The sequence below is a fragment of the Oncorhynchus masou genome, chromosome 12 (assembly GCF_036934945.1).
Source record: "Oncorhynchus masou masou isolate Uvic2021 chromosome 12, UVic_Omas_1.1, whole genome shotgun sequence".
Classification (NCBI taxonomy): Eukaryota; Metazoa; Chordata; class Actinopteri; order Salmoniformes; family Salmonidae; genus Oncorhynchus; species Oncorhynchus masou.
In genome coordinates this window covers 38,692,430-38,720,007 of record NC_088223.1, presented here as the reverse complement: position 1 = coordinate 38,720,007, position 27,578 = coordinate 38,692,430, and the positions used below count along the sequence as shown (strand labels likewise).

General features: G+C 43.0%; 1 protein-coding gene across 1 annotated transcript; it reads left to right on the top strand.

Moving 5' to 3' along the window:
• Positions 1 to 179: 179 nt before the first annotated feature.
• On the top strand, positions 180 to 25,708 carry LOC135550048 (claspin-like). The gene is given in 25 exon segments (XM_064980493.1): positions 180 to 455; positions 791 to 933; positions 1,125 to 1,241; positions 1,525 to 1,880; positions 1,981 to 2,124; positions 2,351 to 2,483; positions 2,646 to 2,748; positions 10,327 to 10,859; positions 11,134 to 11,310; positions 11,511 to 11,662; positions 11,898 to 12,070; positions 14,116 to 14,168; positions 14,326 to 14,516; positions 19,670 to 20,153; positions 20,156 to 20,263; positions 20,345 to 20,405; positions 20,570 to 20,648; positions 20,727 to 20,809; positions 21,670 to 21,828; positions 22,064 to 22,185; positions 22,849 to 22,970; positions 23,225 to 23,342; positions 23,455 to 23,528; positions 23,661 to 23,822; positions 25,422 to 25,708. Coding segments are annotated over 24 exon segments (3,825 nt in total). The 5' UTR covers positions 180 to 455; positions 791 to 932; the 3' UTR covers positions 25,542 to 25,708.
• Positions 25,709 to 27,578: the final 1,870 nt, after the last annotated feature.

Below are 27,578 nucleotides of genomic sequence, written 5' to 3'. Positions count from 1 at the left end.
GTAGTGGAGTGGGTGGACATATCTGGTCAGCTGTGGCACATAGATTTACCAATCAAAAGCTTTCCCTCGGTCATTGCCAAACTCACATCCAATGATTGGGTGATGGTGGACATCAATTTTCAGTATCATCCAATAGAAAAGCACAACGACAATGACTGACAGATGTAAGGATAGACTTTCGTTGTCAGCGCGCGAAAAATTAAAAAAAAGTAATAATTCAGAACAAGAACAATCGGGAGGGAGAGAAAGGTTGCTAGCTAGCTAAATTCGAATCAATAAACGCAATTTAATAACATTAGCAATACAACATTTTACACTGATATGTGTGCCTTATGTTTGGAAATAATTTAAAACGGTACAGAAGTTTTGGTTTCCCGATTTTAATGAAGCTTCACTGCGAATACACATAATTGGCGAATAAAGTCAAGATGTGTCTGGTGGTCCATCAACAACAGGTAAGAATTTATATTTTCTAATTGACAAGCAGCTAAGTCAACTACTTTCGCTAGCCAGTTACGTTAATTTATTTGGGGGATTGAGTCCGCCATAACACATGCCAGTAAACTCGCTAACAAGCTAACGTTAACTAGCTACCTGGATTGTCTCTGATTTGAGTTGGATTAACTAGCTAACGTTACTGTTAACTAACTGGCGAACAACCATCGTCCGGCTTTGGCTAGTTAAGTTTGTCTAAGTTTTGAAAGATTTGTTTGTTCGTCATTTTCACAGGGTAACACTGTCACTGACTGTGAGTAATGAACAGGCCCGTGTTAACTGTTGATTCTTCTAGACAGTTTCCTAGGTTAGGTGTGACATTAACCACGGAATGTCCGGCTGGCAAACGTAACCGTATGCTCTTTGTGGCAGCTGAGAGAGAAGGCTCCGCAAGCACCACAGCCATTTCGGCGACCCAACATTGAACAAGAGATGCAAGTTAATTTACCTACAATTTGCAGTCGTGTTTTTCATATTTCAATTGTCAAAGTTTTTTAAATCAGTCAACTGTATGTCTTGTCACTGGGCATGAAGAAGACAGACCATGGTTTTGTAGGAAAAAGACTGGCATGGTTCCATCTAACATCAACATGAGGTGAATTTGTCATTGTTTCCCCCGATCCAGGCAGTGGAGCTCCCTGCTGAGGTCTCAGTAGCTGAGAGTGATTCAGACAGCGGGATGAGCTCACTAGTGGAGGAAATGCAGATGGCTTCTGAGATGATTAGCAATACTGTTGACCTGCAAGGTACAGTGACACAACAAAGAAGATTGATCAGTACCTTAACAGACCACCTGACCAGAGCCCCCTGTTAATGTAAATATACAGCGCTGGACCATTTGCTCTGTGATGAGAAATGATGAATAGTCTTTGACTTTAGACTATCAATGCAAACTGCAGTACTTGACAATTCAACCACCAATGCAAACTAACCTACTTACTTTAATAGGAAATAGTTTACATTGTGATGCAACGGGAATACCACCTATACCGCACTAGTCATTAAGATGGCTTGTAATGTTTTTCCCAGATTCGGATGATGACATGACAGTAAACAGGCGGTCCCGTTGTCATAAGGCCTTGAGAGACAGTGACTGCGAGGAGGAGGTGCATGAGATGGCAGAGGTTCTGGTCCTATCAGCATCCAGTGGAGATGAGATGGAGACTGCTGAGGAAGAGGTCAAAAGGGCTAAATTAGAGAGCAAGAAGATATCCCGGATAGCCCCTGTCGACAGTGATGAAAGCACGACAGAGGGTGAGGAAGAGCTGGTAAGAAAGGCTGTGAAACCGAAGAAGGAAGGGAAGAAAGGGGAAAAGAGCCAGCAACACAAAGAAAAGAACAGCAAGGCTCTGGAGCGGCAGAAGAAGAGAGTGAGACTTGAGGAGGCAAGCGAGATTGAGGGACAGAAAAATAAGTGACTGTGTAAAATGAAGAGTTTTGAGACAAATTAAAGACTTGTTATCCCCATCACTCTCTGTTTTGTAGGAGACCCCTTTGCCCTGTACTCTGAATGACAGCGGTTGTCTCCTTGTTAACAATGACCTGTATGATGCTGGTCTGGATGATGAAGAGGAAGAGTCTCTGGATGCCATCAGAGCAGCAGTAAAACAAAAAGCCAAGATGCACAAAGTAAGAGCATTATTTAAGTCATCTCAGTATCTGTAGGTGTGAGGTCACTAAAAAGCAAACATACTCCCAAAAGAAATCCCCTAGAATAGTGGTTTGAGAGTTCATTTGAGTTTATGGCTAGTCTTACTTAGCTTTCTCTGTACATTAAGTCAGTGGTTTGTGTGCTATGCAGGTAGAAGATGCACTGTATTCTGTGTCAGAACTATGCCCTGTATCTTTCCCTAAGGAGCCTTTATTTGACGATGAGGAGGGAGATGAAGAGGCTGGACCGAAACAGCGTCCCCAGGAAAGGAAGGCAGCTCGAGCTGGCAAAGAGGCCATGAAGCAGCTGCACAGTGAGACCCAGAGGCTTGTCCGTGGTCAGTTTGTATTCACGTTCATTTTACAATGGTGTGTCTGTATGTAGTGTGTTGCAGTGTTCCACAATGCTTTGTCTCTACATGACTTGCTACACACTTGTCCTTTGTGGCTTCTATTGTCAACCCAGTGTCTCTTGTAACATGTTCTTAATTCCTTTGCAGAATCCACATGCGGGCTGCCCTATCACATGCCTGAGCCCAAGAGCATCGACCAGTTCTTCAAGAGGAGAGCCCGACCTGAAGGTTCTGCTATGGCACTACTCAAGTAAGTAGACATTTTTCTACCTGGATTTCTTTTTTACTTGTAATAGTTTTCGCTACCATTTCTGAACTATGCTCATCTGGTTTTGTCTGGCAATCTGCGATTACATTAATTATACATATATACATGCATACTAGAGGTCGAGCGATTATGATTTTTCAACACCGATACCGATTATTGGAGGACCAAAATAAGGTGATACCGATTTAAATCGGGCAGTTTTTTTTGTTGTTTTTTTGTAATAATGACAATTACAACAATACTGAAAGAACACTTATTTTAACTTCATATAATGCATCAATAAAATCAATTTAGCCTCATAAATAATGAAACATGTTAAATTTGGTTTAAATAATGCAAAAATAAAGAAAGTAAAAGTGCAATATGTGCCATGTAAAAAGCTAACGTTTAAGTTCCTTGCTCAGAACATGAGAACATATGAAAGCTGGTGGTTCCTTTTAACATGAGTCTTCAATATTCCCAGGTAAGAAGTTTTAGGTTGTTGTTGTTATAGGACTATTTCTCTCTATACCATTTGTATTTCATTTACCTTTGACTATTGGATGTTCTTATAGGCACTTTAGTATTACCAGTGTAACAGTATATCTTCCGTTCCTCTCCTCGCCCCTACTTGGCCTCGAACCAAGAACACATCGACAACAGCCACCCTCGAAGCATCGTTACCCATCACTCCACAGAAGCCGCGGCCTTGCAGCGCAAGGGGAATAACTACTCCAAATTTAAAAGCGAGTGACGTTTGAAATAGTATTAGCTCGCACCCCTCTAACTAGCTAGCCATTTCACATCGGTTACACCAGCCTAATCTCGGGAGTTGATAGGCTTGAAGTCATAAACAGCACAATGCTTGAAACATTGAAACATCTGGCAAATTAGTTCGCAACGAGCCAGGAGGCCCAAACTGTTGCATATACCCTGACTGCATGCAATGAACGCAAGAGAAGTGACACAATTTCCCTAGTTTAATATTGCCTGCTATCATGAATTTATTTTAACTAAATATGCAGGTTTAAAAAATATATAAACTTCTGTGTATTGATTTTAAGGAAGGCATTGATGTTTATGGTTAGGTGCATTCGTGCAACGTTTATGCTTTTTTCGCAAATGCGCTTTTGTTAAATCATCCCCCGTTTGGCGAAGTAGTGTTATGGTTTTCTTCCGGTGAAGGAGAGGAGGACCAAAATGCAGCGTGGTTATCTCGATACATCTTTAATAAAGATAATAACGAACAATACAAAACGAGAAGCGTAATGTGAAAACCCTAAACGGCCCTATCTGGTGCAAACAAACACAGAGACAGGAACAATCACCCACGAAACACTCAAATAATATGGCTGCCTAAATATGGTTCCCAATCAGAGACAACGATAAACACCTGCCTCTGATCAAGAACCACTCTAGGCAACCATAGACTTACCTAGACAATATACCACAATCCCATAACCTACAAAAACCCCAAGACAAAACACACCACATAATTAACCCATGTCACACCCTGGCCTGACCAAAATAATAAAGAAAAAACTAAATACTAAGATCAGGGTGTGACAAGTAGGCTATGTTTCAATGATAAATTAACAGGCACCGCATCGATTCTATTTATTTAAATTTTATTTAACTAGGCAAGTCCGTTAAGAACTACCTGTTCAAGGGCAGAACAACAGATTTGTACCTTGCCAGCTCGGGGATATGAACTTGCAACCTTTCAGTTACTAGTCCAACGCTCTAACCACTAGGCTACCCTGCCGCCCCAACGCAGGACAAGCATGTAATATCATCAACCATGTGTAGTTATGTTAAGGTTGATTGTTTTCTATAAGATATGTTTAATGCTACCTAGCACATTACCTTGGCTCCTTGCTGCACTCGCATAACAGATAGTCAGCCTGCCACACAGTCTCCTCGTGGAGTGCAATGTAATCGGCCATGATCGGTGTCCAAAAATGCAGATTACCGATTGTTATGAAAACATGAAATTTGTCCTAATATTAATCGGCCATTCCGATTAATCGGTCGACCTCTAATACAGACAGACCGTACCAGTCAAAGGTTTGGACACCTAATTCCAGTGTTTTTCTTTATTTGTACTATTTTCTACATTGTAGAATAATAGTGAAGATATCAAAACTATGAAATAACATATGGAATCATTTAGTAATGCAAAAGCATCCGCCAACTCCTGGACAGTCTGTGGTGCAACGTGGCGTTGTTGGATGGAGCGAGACGTGATGTCCCAGATGTGCTCAATTGGATTCAGGTCTGGGGAACGGGCGGGCCAGTCCATAGCATCAACGCCATCCTCTTGCAGGAACTGCTGACACACTCCAGCCACATGAGGTCTAGCATTGTCTTGCATTAGTAGGAACCCAGGGCCAACCGCACCAGCATATGGTCTCACAAGTGGTCTGAGGATCTCATCTCGGTACCTAATGGCAGTCAGGCTACCTCTGGCGAGCACATGGAGGGCTGTGCGGCCCCCCAAAGAAATGCCACCCCACACCATGACTGACCCACCGCCAAACCGGTCATGCTGGAGGATGTTGCAGGCAGCAGAACCTTCTCCACGGCGTCTCCAGACTGTCACGTCTGTCACGTGCTCAGTGTGAACCTGTTTTCATCTGTGAAGAGCACAGGGCGCCAGTGGTGAATTTTCCAATCTTGGTGTTCTCTGGCAAATGCAAAACGTCTTGCACAGTGTTGGGCTGTAAGCACAACCCCCACCTGTGGACATCGGGCCCTCATACCACCCTCATGGAGTCTGTTTCTGACCGTTTGAACAGACACATGCACATTTGTGGCCTGCTGGAGGTCATTTTGCAGGGCTCTGGCAGTGCTCCTCCTTGCACAAGGGCGGAGGTAGCGGGTCCACTGCTGTGTTGTTGCCCTCCTATGGCCTCCTCCACGTCTCCTGATGTACTGGCCTGTCTCCTGGTAGCGCCTCCATGCTCTGGACACTACGCTGACAGACACAGCAAACCTTCTTGCCACAGCTTGCATTGATGTGCCATCCTGGATGAGCTGTACTACCTGAGCCACTTGTGTGGGTTGTAGACTCCATCTCATGCTACCACTAGAGTGAAAGCATCGCCAGCATTCAAAAGTGACCAAAACATCAGCCAGGAAGCATAGGAACTGAGAAGTGGTCTGTGGTCACCACCTGCAGAACCACTCGTTTATTGGGGGTGTCTTGCTAATTGCCTATAATTTCCACCTGTTGTCTTCCATTTGCACAACAGCATGTGAAATTTATTGTCAATCAGTGTTGCTTCCTAAGTGGATAGTTTGATTTCACAGAAGTGTGATTGACTTGGAGTTACATTGTGTTGTTTAAGTGTTCCCTTTATTTTTTTGAGCAGTGTATATTTGGTTCTTCCAAGTAGCCACCCCTTGCCTTGATGACAGCTTTGCAAACTCTTGGCATTCTCTCGTACCTCCTTTTCCTATAGTCCACAATCAGCTCATTTGTCTTGCTCACATTGAGAAAGAGCGAGGTTGTTTTCCTGGCACCACACTGCCAGGATCTCTGACCTCCCTATAGGCTGTCTCATCTTTGTTGGTGATCAGGCCAACCACTGTTGTGTCGTCAGCAAACTTAATGATGGTGTTGGAGTCATGTTTTGCCACGCTGTCGTGGGTGAACAGGGAGTACAGGTGTGGATTAAGCACACACCCCTGTGGCGCCCCAGTGTTCAGGATCAACATAGCAGGTGTGTTGCTTTCCCTTACCACCTGTGGGTGGCCTGTCAGGAAGTCCAGGATCCAGTTGCAGAGGGATGTGTTTAGTTCCATGGTCCTTAACTTCGTGATGAGCTTTGTGGGCACTGTTGTTGAATGCTGAGCTGTTGTCAATGAACAGCATTCTCTCATAGGTATTCCTTGTGTCCAGGTGGGAAATGGCAGTGTGGAGTGCGATTGAGATTGCATCAACACCATCATCTGTTGGGGCGGTATGCAAATTGGAGTGGGTATAGGGTTTCTGGGATGATGATGTTGCTGTGAGCCACGACCAGCCTTTCAAAGCACTTCATAGCTACTGACGTGAGTGCTACCGGGTGATAGTAATTTAGGCAGGTTGCCTTTGCTATCTTGGGCACAGGGACTGGTGGTCTGTTTGAAATATGTTGGTATTAGACTTCTTCAGGGACATGTTGAAAATGTCAGTGAACACACTAGCACTCTGCGCATGCTTCGAGTACACGTCCTTGTAATCCGTCTGGCCCTGCGGCTTTGTGAATGTTTATCTGTTTAAAGGTCTTGCTCATATCATCTACGGAGAGCGTGATCACAGTCGTCCAGAACAGCTGGTGCTCTCATGCATGCTTCAGTGTTGCTTGCCTCAAAGCGTGAGTAAAAGGCATTTAGGTTGTCTGGAAGGCTCGTGTCACTGGACAGCTTGCGACTGGGGTTTCCCTTTGTAGTCCTTAATAGTTTAAGCCTTGCCACATCCAGCGAGCGTCTCAGCCGGTGTAGTAGGATTCGATCTTAGTCCTGTATTGCTGCTTTGCCTGTTTGATGGTTCGTCAGAGGGCATAACGGGATTTCTTATAAGCTTCTGAGTTCCGCTCCTTGAAAGCGGAAGCTCTAGACTTTAACTCGGTTCAGATGTTCCCTGTTGTCCATGGTTTCTGGTTGGAAAATGTATTTACGTTCACTGTGGGGAGGTAATATACTCCTCAATGCAATTGGATGAATCCAGGAACATACTCCAGCCTGCTAGCAAAACAGTCCTGCGTCTGACCACTTCTGTATTGAGGGAGTCACTGGTACTTTCTGTTTTAGTTTTTGCTTGTAAGCAGGAATCAGGAGGATAGAATTATGGTCAGTTTTGCCAAATGGAAGGCGAGGGAGTGCATTGTATGTGTCTTTGTGTGTGGAGTAAATGTGGTCTATAGGTTTTGTTTTTCTCCCTCCGGTTACACGTGTAACCCTGCATTAAAGTTGAAAATAAAAGTGAGCCGCACACTCTAGGAGCTCAGATGCAAAAATGTAATTACCAACGTTTCGACAGCCAAGCTGTCTTCATCAGGGTATAATCACAAACACTGCGGGATGACTCATTTATATAGTGTCAAGACACAGGTGTCTGTAATCATGGCCAAGAGTGGCCTAATATCATTGGTTAATAATCAAATATTAAAATGTCATACAAAGGACAGCATACAAACAACAAATGGATAGCATACGATCATAGATTAATTTGACTACACAAGCTTACAAACAATTACAATGGCAAAGTCACAAGAATGGCTTCAGATCAAAGTCTACGTTGAGACTGAAGGGCGCAAGGGTCTTTAAATTAAAGAATCCAGGCAGCCTCTCATTTTAACAATAAATTATCAAGGTCACCCCCTCTCCTAGGGAGGGTGACCTGTTCGATGCCAATATAACGGAGAGACAAAATTGAGTGGCCTGCCACCAAGAAGTGGGCCGCAACTGAATAAGTAAAGTTTTTACACCTAATGGTGCTACGATGCTCTGAGATACGTACTTTTAATTCGCTCTGTTTTACCTACATCATTTTTACCACAAGGATAAGTTATAAGATAAATAACTGCCGTAGTGGAGCACGTAATAACACCTTTTATTGGGATCGATTTCCCTGTTTGTGGGTGTTTGAAGGATCTACATTTATAAGTGCCATTGCATTGAGCACAGCCATTACATTTGTAATTTCCATCCAGTAGGGGCGCAAATAGACGTTGTTTACCACCCCAAGGAATATCTTTTTCTTCTAGATCACCCTGCATTAAAGTCCCTGGCCACTAGGCGCGCCGCTTCTGTGTAAGCATTTTCTTGTTTACTTATGGCCGTATAGAGTTAATTGAGTGTGGTCTTAGTGCCAGCATCAGTTTGTGGTGGTAAATAGACTGCTACGAACAATTTTGATGTGAAGTCTCTTGGTGCATAGTGTGGTCTACAGCTTATCATGAGCTATTATACCTCAGATGTGAAATACCCTGAGTCTTGTTTAATATTAGACATCGCGCACCAGCAGTTATTGACAAACGAATCACACCCCGCCCCTCGTCTTACCAGATGTCCTTGCTCTGTCCTGCCGAAAAACTGAAGTTAATCAGCTCTATATTATTCGTGACATCGTTCAGCCAAGTCTCAAAGTAACATAAGATATTTGTTTTTTATGTCCCATTTGTAGAATAGTCTTAATTGTAGATCGTCCAGTTTGTTTCCACAATCCGAGACAGGATTGTGGAGGCACAGATCTGGGGAAGGGTACCAAACCATTTCTGCGTCATTAAATGTCCCCAAGAACACAGTGGCCTTCTTAATTGAAAGAAGTTTGGAACCACTAAGACTCTTCCTAGAGCTGGCTGCCTGGCCAAACTGAGTAATCGGGGGAGAATTGGCCTTGATCAGGGAGATGGCCAAGAACCTGATGGTCACTCTGACAGAGCTCCAGAGTTCCTCTGTGGAGATGGGAGAACCTTCCAAAAGGACAACCATCTCTGCAACACTCCACCAATCAGGCCTTTATGGTAGATTGGCCAGACGGAAGCCACTCAGCCTGCTTGGAGTTTGCCTAAAGACTCAGACCAAGACAACGCAGGAGTGGCTTCGGGACAAGCCCGATCGAACATGTCTGGAGGGAGGACAATAGCTGTGCAGCAACACTCCTCATCCAATGTGACAAAGCTTGAGAGGATCTGCAGCGAAGAATGGGAGAAACTCCCCAAATACAGATGTGCAAAGCTTGTAGCGTCATACCCAAGAATACTCGAGGCTGTAATTGCTGCCAAAGGTGCTTCCACAAAAAAACTTAGTAAAGTGTCTGAATACTTATGTAAATGTGTCATTTCAGGCTTTTAAAAAATAATTAACTTGTTTTTGCTTTGTCATTACGGGGATTGTGTGTACATAATTTGTAGAATAAGAATGTAATGTAACAAAATGTGGAAGGTCAAGTGGTCTGAATACTTTCTGAAGGTGCTTTATACCTATTGATTCTTTAAGAATATTACTTATCTTATGTGCTTAGTTTAACTGTCATACCCTATCAGAACCCAAAATCTCTGTATAACCTCAAAACATAGTTTTAGCCATTTTATATAGGTGGTTGTGATGGTGGGGGGGATCGATACCATTATATATTGCAGTATTATTTTGGATATTGTATCGATACTTTGACTCCAAGTGTCGATTTGCAAAAATATATATATTTGTATTTTATTTTGCTGGGTAGCGTTTGCTAGCGCCAGTCGGCTGTAGTTGCGTCTAAACGCCTGTATTTTCCCCATGTAGCTTTTTCTACTTTTTAAATTGTTAGCCAACATGTTTTCAGCCCTTATTTCCGTGACTGATTTAAAACTCATTTTCTCATATGCCCAGTATCAAATCGCAATACATATATATTTTCGGCACCAACAGTAAGTATTGTGAGGTCCCTGGCAATTCCCCGTCCTAATAGGTCCTTGCATCCATAGGTCCGTCGTTGCATTGCGTTAAGCCCAATCCCTCAACCTTTTACCAAAACTGTGATGGGGTTTCCGTTTTATTGTTTGAACAGCAGATTGTTCCTTTAAGGATATAATCCTCCCCCCCGTAAAGGTCTGCCAAGTATCAGGACTTGATAAAGGAGGCAACCCGACCACCTCCCCCTGAACCACCCAAGGAGCCCCAACAGCCCCCAGACTCCCTGGACCCACACTCGACCCAGGCTCTTCCCCAGCTACCGGCCACCAGCTCCACACACCAGGAGAACCAGAGCAGGGCAGGTGAGACTTCTTCAACCCCGGATTCCGACGACGATGAATACCCACTACCTGAACTGGTTGCGATTATGCAGGGGGCCAATATTTTTTTACGTTTGGATAGTGCTGAAATGACATCACCAGAATTTATGGAGGCTGAACCACTAGAGCAGAACCAGGCAGAGGCCTCTGTCTCCCAAGCCCAGGAGATGGAGGCAACTCAGCCCCTACCTGCTCCGGCCAGTGTGGAGCCCGTAGCTCCACCAGTCCCCAAACCCAAGAAGGACAGGCTTGCCAGACTGAGGGAGTTGGGGGTAGAGCCTCCGCCGGTCTCCAAACTGTGTGCTGACGATGGGTCCTTCGATCTGGAGCCCCCTCAGGTTAACCCAGGTGAGAGCACAACAAAAAATATTCACCTCTGCAATGTCAACTCTCTACCACAATATTTCCCATATGGTGGGTTGGGGTTTAAAGCCTTGTGTTTAGATGCATGCTGTTGTCAATTGTATGTGCTGGACAAAAGGATCTTGGTGGGACAACTTAAGCCACTGCTTTAGCACACTTTATTGTGGCAAAATAGGGTGAGCTTGAATGAATTGAGGTGAGAAGTAACCCAGTCAAGTTGGTTATGTATCTGTAGTTAAACTGTTTGTTTCCCCCTTAGGCGTGGAGGCGCTGAAGGAGCGGTACCTACGTCACGTCCAGCCCGTGGCCCGGCCCAGAGGGGAACGCACTGTGCAGCTCAGCGTCATCCATAAAGACAGCGGCGAGGAGCTCCACCAAGACTTTGTAACCACCACCATCAAGGAAGGGGAGGAGGAGGTTGCACACACCGCGCCTGGTATGGACATGGTACCGTTCATCACACCATCTCACACACACCGTCTCTCTAAACCTCCACACACTCTAAAGAGGTAACTGCACTGCATCCCATATGATTCATAGTAAGCCAGGTTCCTGAAATATTTCCAACAGTCTTCGCTTCTGTCCTCTAGCTACATGAGTCTTTCCTAACCAGTCCTGTGTTCTCTCTGTCCTCAGGTGAGAAGCTGACCAACCTGAAGACCCGTCTGCAGCAAGCCATGGCCGTAAAGAGACAGGAGGATAGAGAACGGAAGGCTGCCATCTATCGCCTAGACAACGAGGACTGTGGCGAGGACGAGGAGGAAATGACGGATTCCGAGGGGGAAGAGGTAAGAGTGGATCGTCTGCGTTGACGTTCCACAGCCAGTGTGCTTTCCGTAGTTTTTTCAAGGTGGTGCTCGAAGATGGGAACCGAAACATTCAAGACCAAAACCTTTAAATGTTTCACTTAGCGAGGGTTAATGGACCAGGAGAGGGGAGCCAGGCATGTCCAATGACTTGTAAAGGAAACATGAAGTAGGTGTGGTTAAGAGTTTGTCAAAACCTGTTTTTGTCACTCCATAGGGTGTAGATGAGCTACTGGGGGGTGTCGAGGAAGAGGATGAGGGCAGTGTGGCCCAGAGGAGTGTAAGGAGCCCCTCCCCATCAAGGTTAAAGTGTCCCTCTCCCCCACCAGAACTGCCCAACACAGAAGGAACCCTCATGCTGTTTGCCAACAGCTCCTGCTCGCGCACCGGGTATGTGTGTGGTGCTGATATCCGAGAGTCTCAGTCATTTACATGGGCTGACAGTACGTGGCCTTCAGGCCTGCAAAAGACAAAGGCAACGTAGCTAGCGAGGTACTGCTCTGTTTCAGCGGTCATGGGGAGCTTTGCTGTGCAGAGAGCAAGGTACCACATATCTGAATCCTTCTCAAACGTGATTGGTGTATTCAAATCATGTAAATGTGTGTACGCCAGTGTTAATTCCGTCAGTAAAAATGTGACAAATTTTCGTGAAACACCTATTTTTCTGTGGCAATTGACTAGATTTTTTTATTTCTTTTCACAAAAACGAGATGGAAATTCTCTTGACAAATCTGCGTAGTAAATGGACTGGATAAGAGTCTTTTAGAGTTTAGAGAGCTTTTCAGTGATGAACACAATATTAGCTGAACAGATGCGCAGTTCTGTTCAGCAATGGGAAGGATGTGCCACACCTGGCACAAACAGCGTACATCAGCTGGTTAGCTGCAGGGCTGCAAGCGATGCGCATGTGCAGACAGGCTCCAGCTCCGACTATACACATCGTGCGGCAACTTTCTTCTAGTTATCTACCCTCTGGTTAAGAAACACAAGCTGCTTTATGAAATTATTAACAATTTGCAGCGTTAAGTTTAACAGTAAAACAACATTCTAGCTATGCTTTTCTCTCCAAGGAGTGTTTGGGTTCATATTGTCATGAAGGTCCTGGAATTTCAACATGGTATTTTCCAGGCCTGGGGGGGATAGAATAGAAAAAGATACAATCCAAAACGTTTTTGAAAAGTAATGGAAATTTAATTTTCTGTTAATGTCATTTATTAAGGCACAGTTTTTAAATATTTTATCAGTCAAATAAAAATGAACGTATCATCCCCGATCGGAGTGCTCAATGTCTGCGGGTTTTCGCTCCTCCCTTGTACTCCTCCCTTGTACTCCTCCCTTGTACTTGATTGATGAAGTGATGTCACAAGTTAGTAAGGAACTCCCCTCACCTGGTAGTCTAGGACTCAATTGAAAAGAAAAACCTGCAGACACTTAGGCCCTCCATGGAATGAGTTTGACACCCCTGCTTTAGGGGCTTTGTCTGTGTGCATCACCTGCATGTGTGCGAGACGAGCGTGTCGTTCAAGGAGAGGGTCAGAGGCCTAGCCTATAATACGATAGGGACCAGGCTAATAACTCGGTAGCAAGTTCAAAACATATATTGTACCCCCTCTCGTTAAGTGTTTAGCTATTATTAGTATGTGTTCATGTTTTTTGTCACGTCCCTGTCCCCCCCTCATAAAAAACAAGGTCACACGCTTGCGAATAAGGCCATACAAAGTTGATTTAACATCTGGACCAATTCATATGATTAATTTAAACAATTCTTTTGGATGAAATTAACTACTCACTTCGCAATTATATTAGTTGGAATAACATTACCAATAGCCTATATGCAAGCATTTGGTGGCACAGAAAAAGGGATGGCAAACAATTTATTGATTACACTGACTGGGTAAATAACTTTTAGTTGATGTGGACCCAGTGACTCCGACTTGAGCACTGAGACTTGAACTTCAGCAATAGGGACTTGTGACTCGATTCGGAGTCGGGGTTTTGTTTCACTTGGCGAAACAATGTGTGGCTGTTAAACGTTAATAAAAATGGCAATGAAGCGACTGAGTGCTGCTCTTTCGCTCTCTGCGCCTGATAATTATTACATGGCCAGATAAATATGATGTATTCTTATGTTTGTCATATGTCTGCTGTTGGCAGAGAGTAGGATGTTATGCAGAAAAATATTTTGGTAGGACAGGGCTATGTGTGTTTACGCACATGGAATTCTGATTCATGTTTACTGTAGGTTAACGAAGCAATACTAGACTTAACTACACAATTAAAAATGTGAAATAAGACTTATAATGTAGTCAAAATGACTGACGAGACTACATGTAGAAAAAGAATGCAGAAAATGAACACTGGTGTAAATGTATGTGCTCAGTAAGTTCGTCTCGGTGTTATCTGTCCCAAGTTGTTGACGTTTTAGTCTATCACAGAGATGGTGTAAAGAGGACAGAGCCTGGTGGTCAAGACAGTTACACAAAGATGGGTGAGCAGAGACCGAACATCTTTCAAGTCAATTGTCTACTTGAAAATACTCTCATCCTTGATGGAATCTGTTGTCTTTTTTTCCAGTGTAAAACACATTTTATTTAACGACCATAGTTCAATTTTAATTGACATTCTATGTCTCTTTCCCGCTACAGAGGAGGAAGATTCTCTGTCCCTGGCCAAGGACAACAGTCACAACAGTAGTTTTGAGCTGCAGGGCTCCATGCTGCCGTCCTACCAGCCTGTCAACCGCAGCGCCACAGGAGGCAGGGGTCTGTCAGCCAGCACCTTCCGCTCCCCCTCACCCTGCTTCTTCCGACCCAGCTTCCTGGGATCTGCCTCCAAGGTAAAACACTGACAGTTTAGAAGGGTTGATGACATGTATGACTAGGACCCGGTGTTTTCCGTACCACTGTATGACAGTATAAAAGTGTCAGGAGAGAGCCAGTCATAACCAAACAGACCCCAGTATGCGTGTCTCCCGGTAATGCATGCGTTACGTGACAATTTAAGGAGGGGTGATGGAGCGATTTTTGACAGGAGTTGCGGGACCTCCTGTGTGTGTGCATTATCTTTTTTTTATGAGCATAATAGTATTTGTTGTGTCATTTCGCTGAAGAATTGTATTACCCTTTTAATGTGACATGAACACAACCAGGCGTGCTGATGAACCATGTTTTTATGTGAGTAAAGTCGTACCGCATAGTTTGTACGGTCATGAAAATCCTGGAGAAGTCATGGCATTTTAAAATGCCGTTTTCCAGGCTTGGAAAAGTTTTGGATAATGATCAAATCCAAAAGGTTTTGTAGAATTAATTTAATTTCTGTTAATGTAGATTTTTTTTAGGCACAGTTTAAATATTTAGTCAATCAAATAAAAGTCTACATATCAGCCAGGATCAGCATGACACTTAAGCGTGTCTGTTTGCGTCACAGGCACGTGTGCAAGACAATTGGGACGTTGCTCAAGGAGATAGCGACAGTCGGACATTGCTACAGCAGCAGGTAGGCCTAGCCTATAAAATATGATGGAGGACAGACTAATAACTAGGTAGCCAATTCAAGAGTATCTTGTACCCTCTAGTTAGCTGCTTAGCTATTTTTCGCATGTATTAATGTTTGAGTCATGTCCCCTTAAACTTTCCACCAACACTTGTGATTAAGGTCGCACAAAGTTGATTAGCTTTTTTTTGGAACAATTAGCTTTTTTCATAATTTAAACAATACATTTTTTACAAAACTAGCGGTTCACTTCGCCATTGTATTAGTTGTGAATCGAATCATGTAGTAATTTGTGAATCAGAAACAGTTTATATCAGGAAAACATATTTGATGTTGCCTTTTGAAATATGTGGCTTCAACTGGTTTTGTAGATACTTTGTAACTCAATAGATGCTTGTCAGCCTGCAAAGTAAACACTTCTTAGGTAACTAAGATAAATATGACTAAACTCAAAGGTACATTTCCTGAAAAAATTGTGTGCTTGCTTCAGCAGAATGAAAACATTTCTAGCCATTTGATCTTTGATATATATTGAATGAGCAAATTATTTCAACAGGCATTAAATGTGTTTGGTTGCAATGTTATACATCAAGGTTGGTCTACCATCCTCCAGGAGAGCTAATGTTTGTGCATGCTTTTATTCCAGTCCCCCTCTCGAACAAACCAAGTAAGAAATTAGCTGCTCAACTGGACCTTGATGAACTCTGTTTTGAGCAGGGCTTGATCAAAAGCCTGCACACCCAGTAGCTCTCCGGACAAAGGGTTGACCACATCTGTTTTCAACTCTTGCCTAACAGATATTCTACTTTGGGTGGGTTAAGTGCCTTGCACAACGACAGGAGTTGGTACTTGGGATCAGAAAGCAGCATCCCAGTGTCCATACCACAATACATATACTTTTATGTATGTATAAAAAGTAAGCGCCAATTGTTGTGGTCATGCCACCAACCGTTGGTCATGGAAATTTGGTTTCAAAGGCATGAAAAGGTAATTCAATTCCATTTGTCAAAAATGTGTACTAACCCTGTGTACTGCAGCGCCAGCTGTGCCACCAGAGACTCTGGGTTCGCGCCCAGGCTCTGCCGCAACCGGGTGGTCCGTGGGGCGACGCACAATTGGCCTAGTGTCGTCCGGGTTAGGGAGGGCTTTGCCGGTAGGGATATCCTTGACTCATCGCGCACCAGCGACTCCTGTGGCGGGCCGGGCACAGTGCACGCTAACCAAGGTTGCCAGGTGCACGGCGTTTCCTCCGACACATTGGTGCGGCTGGCTTCCATGTTGGATGCGCGCTGTGTTAAGAAGCAGTGCGGCTTGGTTGGGTTGTGTATCGGAGGACGCATACGGGAGTTGTAGCGATGAGACAAGATAGTAGCTACTAACAATTGGATACCACGAAATTGGGGAGAAAAGGTGAAATTCTATAAAAAAATAAAAACCTTCACATAATCACTAGTTAACTACACATGGTTGATGATATTACTAGTTTATCTAGCTTGTGCTGCGTTGCCTATAATCGATGCGGTGCCTGTTAATTTCTCATCGAATCGCAGCCTACTTTGCCAAACCGGTGATGATTTAGCACTGTCGTTGCACCAAACCTAACCATAAATATCAATGCCTTTCTTTAAAATCAATACACAAGTATATATTTTTAAACCTGTATATTTAGTTAATGTTTCCTGCTAACATGAATTTCTAATAATTAGGGAAATTGTGTCACTTTTCTTGCGTTCCGTGCAAGCAGTCAGGGTATATGCAGCAGTTTGGGCCGCCTGGCTCGTTGCGAACTGTGTGAAGTCCATTTATTCCTAACAAAGACTGTAATTAATTTGCCAAAATTGTACATAATTATGACATAACATTGAAGGTTGTACAATGTAACAGCAATATTTAGACTTAGGGATGCCACCCGTTAGATAAAATACAGAACGGTTACGTATTTCACTGAAAGAATAAATGTTTTGTTTTCTAAATGAATATTAATAACCAAAGGCTCGTATTTCTGTGTGTTATGTTATAATTAAGTCTATGATTTGATAGAGCAGTCTGACTGAGCGACGGTAGGCAGCAGCAGGCTCATACGCATTCATTCAAACAGCACTTTCATGCGTTTTGCTAGCAGCTCTTCACAATGCTTCAAGCATTGAGCTGTTTATGACTTCAAGCCTATCAACCCCCGAGATTATGCTGGTGTAACCGATGTGAAATGGCTAGCTAGTTAGCGAGGAGAGGGACGGAAGCTTTACTGTTACACTGGCAATACTATTGCACTTTTGCATTCTTCTCCCACACTTTGTTTTTGCATTATTTAAACCAAATTGAACATGCTTCATTATTTATTTGAGGCTAAATTGATTTTATTGATGTATTGTATGAAGTTAAAATAAGTGTTCATTCAGTATTGTAATTGTCATTATTACAAATAAAAATGTAAAATGTCCGACGTAATCGGCATCGGCCTTTTTTGGGTCCTCCAATAATCAGTATCGGTGTTGAAAAATCATACTTTTTTGACAACTATCAGTCGAGTTGAAAATGTGCAGGAAACACATTGAACTATAGATTTTTATTCGGTATATGAGTACTTACAGCTGCTATGTCACTTTTGGGGGGGGGTGACCTGATCAAATTCACATGGAATTGAGTGACAGATCTGTAATTCTCATTGAACGCAAGTCTAAGTGGTAGATCTGTCCTGTGTTTCCCATTCTCAGGTTTAGTTTTTGTATCTTACGTACACCAGCTGAAAATATAATATTTTTTGTTATTAAGACGATATTTCACAGCGGTTTAGATGGTACAATGATTCTCTACACTATACTTGCTTGTTTTGTCTCAAACTGAAATTAGGCAAACTATTTAGAATTTTAGCAACCAGGAAATGGCAGAGCCATTTCTGCATATAGCACCTTTAAGCAAAAAAATATATATATATTTTGTGTGCGGTACATGAACCCACAGGTTTTTATCTGCAACAAGCCCGTTTTGTTGAAACACTGCTGGTGAGAAAATTAGCATTTTCTTTATATTATACAAATTGTAGAATATTTGCATGAAAATCTGTCGCCAATTGGAATCAAATCTAGCTACTGCCAAACAAGCCACTTCAAAAAGTAGCCTACCTGCGCACGTTTGATCCACTCTACAATGATTCCAGCATCTAACAGTTGGGTGTTTTAATAGCTGTCGCCACCATTTGATGAATGGAAAGCGACGGCTATTAAAACACCCAACTGTAATGTAGGGCTGGGCTGTATAACGTATTTTGCGATATACTGGTATTGACGCATGGACCGGCTTGGGTTTTTACTTTTCCTTCTATAACGGTATTTGAATGTTTGGTTTGTTGAATGTGATATGCTGTGTGATGTCCATTTTTTTTTATAGTTTACTTCGCTACTTGAGTCATCACTCACTCCATGCCGCTTTCCACACAGACCGAGCCCTGCCCCATCATGCAAGGAGCTCATCTGTTGGTCTTCGACCACGAGACACTTGCGTTCAGTCTGCATGGTCAATGCAGCACATGTCATGACAATGATGCTGTTTTCAGTTTGCTGCTTAATATAAATCCACTAGCGTTCTATTATTAGATTATTCGTTTGTTTCTGACGTCTACAAACTAGTTTCTCTTTCCTTAGTAAGTTGGGTGCAAAATGTGTTAGCCGCTAATTGTTAGTTAGCTGGCTGAGTCAGAGCAGACGTGAATAGCTATACAGCCTGATAATACCAGTAACTGTGTAGACTTAAATCAGCATGTTTGTGCAACTGTCTTTTTAAATCATAGAGGAATACACGGCGCATGAATGTTAGCTACTAAGAGAACATTCAATGTAGCCTTGGAATCACTTATCAACACTTAGGGTAGGAACCAATCACAATAACTCTTCCCTGGCATTTTCATTCGTTGTCATGTCAAGCAACACTATTCAAAGTGGACGTGTAGTGACCGGAGCGAAAATGCAATATCCTAACTCTAAAACAGCAGGGGTTTTTTTTTGCCCCCGTGCAAAATGTCCAAATGACATCATTAGTTTCAAGGAATTGAAAACTATCCATCATGAATCTAAGATTTCAGTTCGTCTTGGATGCATATTTTATGTGGTTGAAATAGCCTATTGTCAGCCTATTGCCGTGCATACACATTCTCTCAAGATGCTGAAATAAATACATTTTTCCACTCCTATTCCCAGAGACAAAATGAACATATGGTGTATCATTTTACTGCAATAAATACTATTATTAGGCTACCTGTGAGTTATAGACCAACAGTCATTGTCCGTATTTCAGTTTCTACATTAAGCGAAAACTTCTGTGTCAAAACATACATTTTTGGTTCAGACTTCCGCATCCTACTTCCGCAAGTCTCTGAATTCAAGTTGCACAGACATGCTTATCTCCAGTTAGAGTTGAACTCTTGATGACGAGGAAGAAAGGATGACTCCTTTGCTGAGATTCATCCCCAGTGTCTCATCCCTTTCTTTCTCCGTCCCACAGAGTTCAGGCAAACTCTCCGAGCCCTCCCTCTCGCTGCCCGTGGAGGACTCCCAGGACCTGTACACTCCCCACTCCCCCGGCGAGTCTTCTGGACCCCTGGGGGCCCCGTCTCAGGGATGCTTCTCTGTGGAGGAGGACTCCCAGCTCCTGGATGCCGACGGCTTCCTCAATGTGGGACCCCGCACCGGGCTCCCGCGCTCCCACAAGCGACAGCTCCTACTCGACAGCCTGGATGAGAACGCTATGGATGCTAACATGGGGGAGCTGTTAGGAATGTGCTCTGGAGGGTTCGGGACAGCCAGAGAGGGCAGCATGGGGGGTCTTGGGGCCTCGCAGGAATTGTTAGGGCTGTGTTCGGGAGTGTTCCCTACCACACAGAAGGGGGGAGTGAAAGAGAGGAAGCGAGAGGGAGGGCTAGGGGCAACGCAAGAGGATGAGCTGCTGGGGCTCTGTTCGGGGGTGTTCACTAGCGCACAGGCAGAAAGGGAGAAGGAAGGAGCGGAAGGGAGGAGGAGAAGATGGAGTTGGAAATGGACCGAGACAATGACATGGATCAGCTGCTCGGCCTCTGCTCTGGGAAGTTTACTACTCAAGGTAAGAGTGTCTGTCTGTGTAAGGGGGTAGTATACAGGTGTGGTGTTTTGGTTCCATTTCTTAATCTTTCTCTCCATATAGGTGTCTCCCCCTTGCGATCCAACTCGAGCCCCACCCCACACTCTTCAACCGCTGAAGACGGGTAAAAAGTGCAAGCCTAACATCTGATAAATAATTTCCCAGTTTATTCAATTCAGTAACAGAGTACCATCTTACACTTCTACTAACCAACTATGATATTCTCAGGCTGTAGATTCAATTATTGATCCCTGTGAAGGCTAAATGCAATTTATGTGGTTGTTTCAGTAGTAAGAAGCAGGTGGAGGAGGAGGACGAGGATTGCGAGTTTCGGCTTCTGTCAGACGTGGAGAGCCAGAGTGAGCACGTAAGACACTTGAGCGTGTTCGTTTGCTTGCATCAACGATGTATAGCCCGAACAGGTGAACTAACTCCTTCCTTCCAGCAGGACGATGAGGAGGATGGAGAGAACGAGGTAGAAGAGGAGAGGGAGGCTGTGTTTGCACCCCATCAAGGAAAGAAGAAAATGTAAGTAGAGGCAGAACTTCCTGAATCATCAAATCAAATTTTTATAGCCCTTCGTACATCAGCTGATATCTCAAAGTGCTTTACAGAAACCCAGTCTAAAACGGCAAACTGCATTGGGGTCACCCCATTTTTTGATTAGATTTTTATTTTTTAGAACAGAACACTTTCTTTGTTTTGATTTTTTTTAATGATTATTATTTATTTATTTACAGAAATTGAGAGTAAAGATGGGGCAGTATATACAAACTGACAAATTGTATTTTATTAAATGTATTGGATTCTTTTCATTTTGATAAGAGATGAAAATGTGAGTTTGTTGATGTAAAAGTTGAAATTCATTTTTTTTTTTTTTTTGTTACTATTCGATTCGGGGTGGGTGTTGTGAGAAATTCTGCCAACTGAAAAAGTTTCAGTACTCTCTTAGTCTGTCTATAGTTTTTAGGTCTTTGAGTAGGTGCCCATACCTTATCAGGTATGCACACTCATCACTATTAACCGTTTTGATTTCAAAATGGGGCATCCAGGTGAGTCGTGTAGATCCCAAGGGAAAAAGGTTTGGGTTCAGGAAGTATGTTTCTAATACCGAAATGATTGACTGATCCCAGAATGCATCCCTTGGCGTCCTACAATGAGAGTATCAGAGTTCAGAGCGTGGTGTCATATCAGAATAACTGCTCCATCCAATATCACGTGTGAACTTTGATCAGCCAGCCCGCATCCCCTAACCAGCCATTAGCTTTAGGCATAAGTTAGCCTACTGTCCGTCCACTCTCCATCAGTTTAAAATGTAATTTCCGGGAGGATAGTTTAAGCCCACTTTGGATTCATGTCCGGGTGTGTGTGTGTGTGTTCCCCTCCAGGCGCATAACAGAGTTTGTGGACTCTGAGGCTGAGCTCTCGGGTAGTGACGTGGGCAGTGAGGATGAGGAGGATGGTGAGAATGAATATGAGGAAGAGGAGCTGCTGGACGAACTGCCTTCTGATGAAGAGCTGCAGGACCAGGTCAACAAGATCCACATGTAAGTGCTGACAGAACATTCTAAATACCTCAACAAAACAATCAGAATAACTTTTATAGCATTACTATTACTGCTATTTGGTTAAGAAAAGCAATGCACAATGTGCGTTACCTTTATAGGTAGTGTTTAGTAGAGGGGTTTCGTTTATTTTATTTTGGGGGGGGGGGCAATCCAATCATAGGGTAAACATTTCACACAGATATCCTAAAGCTTGCTTGAATCCGCTCGTCTACAGGAAACAGGTCCTTGACGACGACAAGCGGAGACTGAGGCTGTACCAGGAGCGTTACCTCGCCGACGGGGACCTGCACTCAGATGGCCCGGGCCGAGCTCGCCGCTTCCGCTGGAAGAACATCGGTGAGTGTTTTCCAATAGGTGTTCTTCTAAGACTGATTATAATACTTTTCTATCCCACAAGCTTTAATCAACGGTCGGGTGTATTGCCCAGTGCAGACTTTGTCAACAAAGTCAGTTTGGATGCAGTCCATCATTATTATTACAAGCGATAGGTTCAGTACTCTTAACTGCATTCTGTCAGAAATTAATCAAATGTATTTAATCTGATGAGAAAGTAGGCTGGATCTCTTTTGAAATCTTGTAGATCGATGCATTGCACTGCTTTTTAAAGAAAATGTTATAAAGCCCTCCTGCATAAATTTCCTCAGTACCTTACTTCATTGTTAACTTATAGACAGATGTATGAGATACTAAACCCGGTCTCAGAGATGGCTAACTCTGGAGATCCATTCGAGATCTGCTTTTAGTTTTTATTTCTCCTCCTTCCATTTTGGAAGGATATGATCTCAATACACTTCATAATTGGTGCCTCTAGGGCATTTCAGACTGCTGTTAGGGTATCTTTTTACTGAAAAATGTGTTTATGATTTGTGTATATAATGTGTATTTTCATATTGCACAAAACACTGCTCATCTGGAAAAGAGACCTTGGTAACAACATTGACTGGCAAATTAAGGTTAAATACCTTTTTTTAGATTGTGCGTGGTGCTTTTCTTCCATAGATGATGGATTTGACATGGATGGCATGGGGGGGGAGGAAGAGGAGGAGGAGGAAGAGGTGGACCAGGCAGAGCTGCAGAGGAGGAAAGAGAGGCTGGAAAGGGAGCACTGGCTACGAGAACAGGTTTGTGTAGCATATGAGAGTGTATCGAACACTTGGTGTGTGTCATTCTACTCTGTCAGGGGAAACGGGTGTATTCACTAGGAACCACAGGAGGAGGGACCTAGCTGAATTTGTCCAATAGAAACTCGTATTCGTTGCACAACTTTTTCAGTTTGCTAAGGTTTGTACTGATGATTACACCCCTGGTCTGTCTTCTATGTAGTGTGCGTTTATGTGTGGTGTATCATGTATCCAATTCCCCTCTGTCCGTCTAGGCCGACGCTAAGGCCAAGAAAGAGGAGGACGAGGAAGAGGGGGACCAAATTGGAGAGGAGGACAGCCAGTTCATGAAGCTCGCCAAGAAACTGACTGCCAAGAAACTACAGAAGAAAGGTGAGCTGATATGGAATGAGAGATCTAAGGAATGACTGCAAATTTCTCATTTTTGAAGTGCTCCTCTTTTTAACCCTTCTCCATCACAATCCCTCCATCTCTTGTTTTCCAGAGCTGCCTCTTTCACCCCAGGCGGAGAGAACCCCAGTTCAGAACCCCTTCCAGAGACCCTCTCAACCCACCATGGTCACTACCTTCCCCATACTAGTCATCACCCTCTCTAGTGTGACACTGTTGTGTAATCTGCTCCTCCTAAGAATCTTTACTAGATGACTCTGACCATTTGATCTCTATTCAACCTTTGAACCCCGACCTTAGGTGAAGAGGGGCTCGTTGCTCAGCCAGCCCCGCGCGGTGCTGCAGAAGCTGGCCTGCATCTCTGAGGGGAACCCTCTAGCCCCCCGCAACACCCGAGGGTTCGTCTTCCAAAGCCTGTCGCCAGAGAAAGAGGCCTCTGCTGTGGAGGCCCCTAAAAAACAGGCAGGTCCAACCATAGAGATAGAATGGTGTTTTATATGTAACCCTGTGTGCCCAACACACATAGGAGGATGAGGGTGCTTGTTGGTCAGTGTTGTAAACAAATGATCATTTATCTTTTAGAAAGCCTCCCTATCCACTCCCATCCATTCCACAGTTTTAAGAACACATGGTTTCTTCTGTAGAACTTGTGCCAGTTTAGTCATTGCTGTGCTCGTTTTGCTAGTTGTCATGTTGGAGCCTGTAGTGTTGTACTGATATTAGACCATAGGGTGGCGACAAAGGCCATAGCTGTCGACGTTTCACTGCTCGCTCTTATCCGTACTTACTCAGCTTTAAGCTGAATGTGTACAACGTTACAATATCCAAACTAGATCTGTATGGAATATGTATATCTATATGATTGTATACAGTGAGTGTCCATGAGACTGACCAGGTGAGTCCAGGTGAAGGCTATGGTCCCTTATTTGTTAAATCTACTTCAGTCACAAGTTTTTAAAAAATAAACATTTAAAAAACAATTGAGACATGGATTGTGTATGTGTGCCATTCAGAGGGTGAATGGGCAAGACAACATATTTAAGTGCCATTGAACAGGGTATGGTAGTAGGTGCCAGGTGCACAAGTTTGAGTGTGTCAAGAACTGCACCGCTGCTGGGTTTTTCTTGCTCAACAGTTTTCTGTCTATACCAAGAATGGTCCACCATCCAAAGGACATCCAGCCAACTTGACACAACTGTGAGAAGCATTGGAGTCAACATAGGCCAGCATCACTGTGGAACACTTTCAACACCTTGTAAAGTCCATGCCCTGGGGCGGCAGTGTAGCCTAGTGGTTAGAGCATTGGACTAGTAACTGGAAGGTTGCAAGTTCAAATCCCCGACCTGACAAGGTACAAAATCTGTCGTTCTGCCCCTGAACGGGCAGTTAACCCACTGTTCCTAGGCAGTCATTGAAAATAAGAATTTGTTCTTAACTGACTTGCCTAGTAAAATAAAGGTAAAATAAAATATAAAAAAATGCCCTGATGCATTGAGGCTGTTCTGAGGGTAAAATGGGGTGAAACTTAATATTAGGAATTGTGTTCCTAATGTTTTGTACATTCTATGTATATCATCTCTGAACCGATCAGGGAAGCAGCATGAAACATGAAATTCCAATTTGTCTCAGGACATTGTCTTTTTTTAAATTGGCTCTAATTTTTATTAGTCATAATGACATTTAATGATAATTACAGTAAAATGTGACAGATCCTGCTAACCGTGTTAAGACTCTGTTGGGGAGTTCTGTTTTAAACTGAGGCTTAATTGATCTTTAAATAGCTGTAGTACTTCTCAGAGCCGTACAGTAGATCTACAGACCTCAACAAACACAGCTGGGCGTGTAGAATTGTAATGGGACTCCATGTCGAGACCAAAATAATTACATTCTAATAAGAAATGAAGAGTCCCTAAATGGAAATGTTATCGTAATGGGACATTTGCTGCTAACGTGGTGGAGAGTTTGTTGACAAGCTTGGTGCATCTCTGCTCGGTTCTGGTCTATTATTTTAGCAACAGGAGTCATTTCTCATATTTCACTCCGAATATCTTTATTTTGCAGATGAAGAAGCGGGGACAAATAGAGGTTTTGGCCCCGGCTGCTAAGCGGCCATGTCGGGGAAAAGAGACACCAGCAGCGAAAGGACCCCAAAGAAGTATCTTCTGTTACCTGGAGAACTGAGGTGCTCAACATTGTGCCTGTTGTGCCAATCACACTCACAACACCCGGAGTGTGTGCTACTACAACATTCACACTTTCTCTCAGGGCCACATTGGCTCTTTTGGACAGCACTTGACTGACTTTGTGTCCTGAATTATTATTATTTTTTTATCCTGTAAATAGAATGGGTTAGATGTTTTATTTATTTATTTTTTTGGGGGGGGGGGGTGTAATTAAATGTATTTTAAGTTTGTGAAATTAAATCATATTTTAACATGCTTTCGTTTTTTGTTTTTTGTTTTCCCTCTTTTACTCAGACAGGCAGGTTTCTTGTAGGTGAATAGAAGAACAATGCCTTCAGAACGTTTTCACACCCCTTGCCTTATTCCACGTTTTGTTTTTAGTCTGAAATCAAAATTAAGGGGGGGGGGAAATCTCACCCATCTACACACACTACACCATCATAATGACAAGGTGAAAACAGTGTTTGCTAATTTATTAGAAAATGAAATACAGTTATCTCATTTACATATGTTTTCACACCCCTGAGTCAATACATGTTAGAATCACTTTGGCAGCAATTATACTGTTAACTGTCTTTCTGGGTACGTTTTTAAGAGCTTTCTACACCTGGATTATACAATATTTTCCAATTTTCATAATTCTTCAAGCTCTGTCAAATTTGTTGTTGATCATAACTAGGCAACTGTTTTCATGTCTTGCCCAAGATTTTCAAGACGATTTTAAGTCAAAACTGTAGATCGGCCCATCGGGAACATTCACGGCCTTCATGGTAAGCTATTACAGTGTAGATTTGGCCTTGTGTTTTAGGTTATAGTCCTACTGAAAGGTGAATTCATCTCCCAGTGTCTGGTGGAAGCAGACTGAACCGGGTTTTGCACTAGGATTTTTCCTTTGCTTCACTCTATTATACCTGGAAAAACACCCCAGTCCTTAACAATTACAAGCATAACCATAACATGATGCAGCCACCACTATGCTTGAAAATATGGACAGTGGTACTTCGTAATGTTTGGTGCAAATCCAAAACACTTGGTTTTCAGGAAAAAATGCTTGTTGTTTTGCCCAAATCTTGCTGTTTTGCATAGCTGCAATCAGGATGCATGTTTTTGTATTTTTTAAATTCCGTACAGGTTTCCTTTTCACTCTGTCATTTAGGTTAATGTTGTGGCTGAACTACAATCTCCATCCTTAGTTTTCTCATCACAGCCATTAATTGTTTTAAAATCACTATTGGCCTCATGTTGATATCCTTAAAGGTTATCCTTCCACTCCGACAACGGAGTTAGGACACGTATCTTTCTAGTGACGGTGTATTGATACACCATCCAAAGTGTAGTTAATAACGGCACCATGCTCAAACGGCTATTCAGTGTCTGAGTACAGGGATGAGGTCATTCAACACTGCCTGCACACAGTAAGTCCATAGAACGTTTGTGACTAAAGAATGTTTACTTCTGAATGCCAGGCTTGCCGTGACAAAGGGATTGAATACTTATTGGCTCAAGACATTTCAGCTTTTTTCATTAACAATTCTTTGCTGACATTGGGGCACAGTGGTGGGAAAGTAAAGATACCTTTTAATACACTGAGCAACAATTTTGATGATTTGACTGAGTTGTAATTCATATAAGGAAATCAGTCAATTGAAATTTGTCCGGCCCGAATCTATAGATTTTTACATGACTGGGAATACAAAATATGCCAATGTTGGTCACAGATACCTTTTTTAAGTGTGTGTGTATATATATTTTATTTATAATGTGTGTATATATATTTTATTTATAATGTAATGTGTGTGTATATATTTATTTATAATGTAATGTGTGTGTGTGTGTGTGTGTGTATATATATTAAAAAGGTATGGATCCGAACTATTCCGCGTCTGGTATGACAATGGCACCACCCTCGTCACATGGCACTACAGAGGGATGTGAGGACAGCCCAGTACATCACTGGGCCGAGCTCCCTGCCATCCAGAACCTATATCAGGCGGTGCAAAAAGAAGGCCTGGGGAAATCGTCCAAGCACCCCACC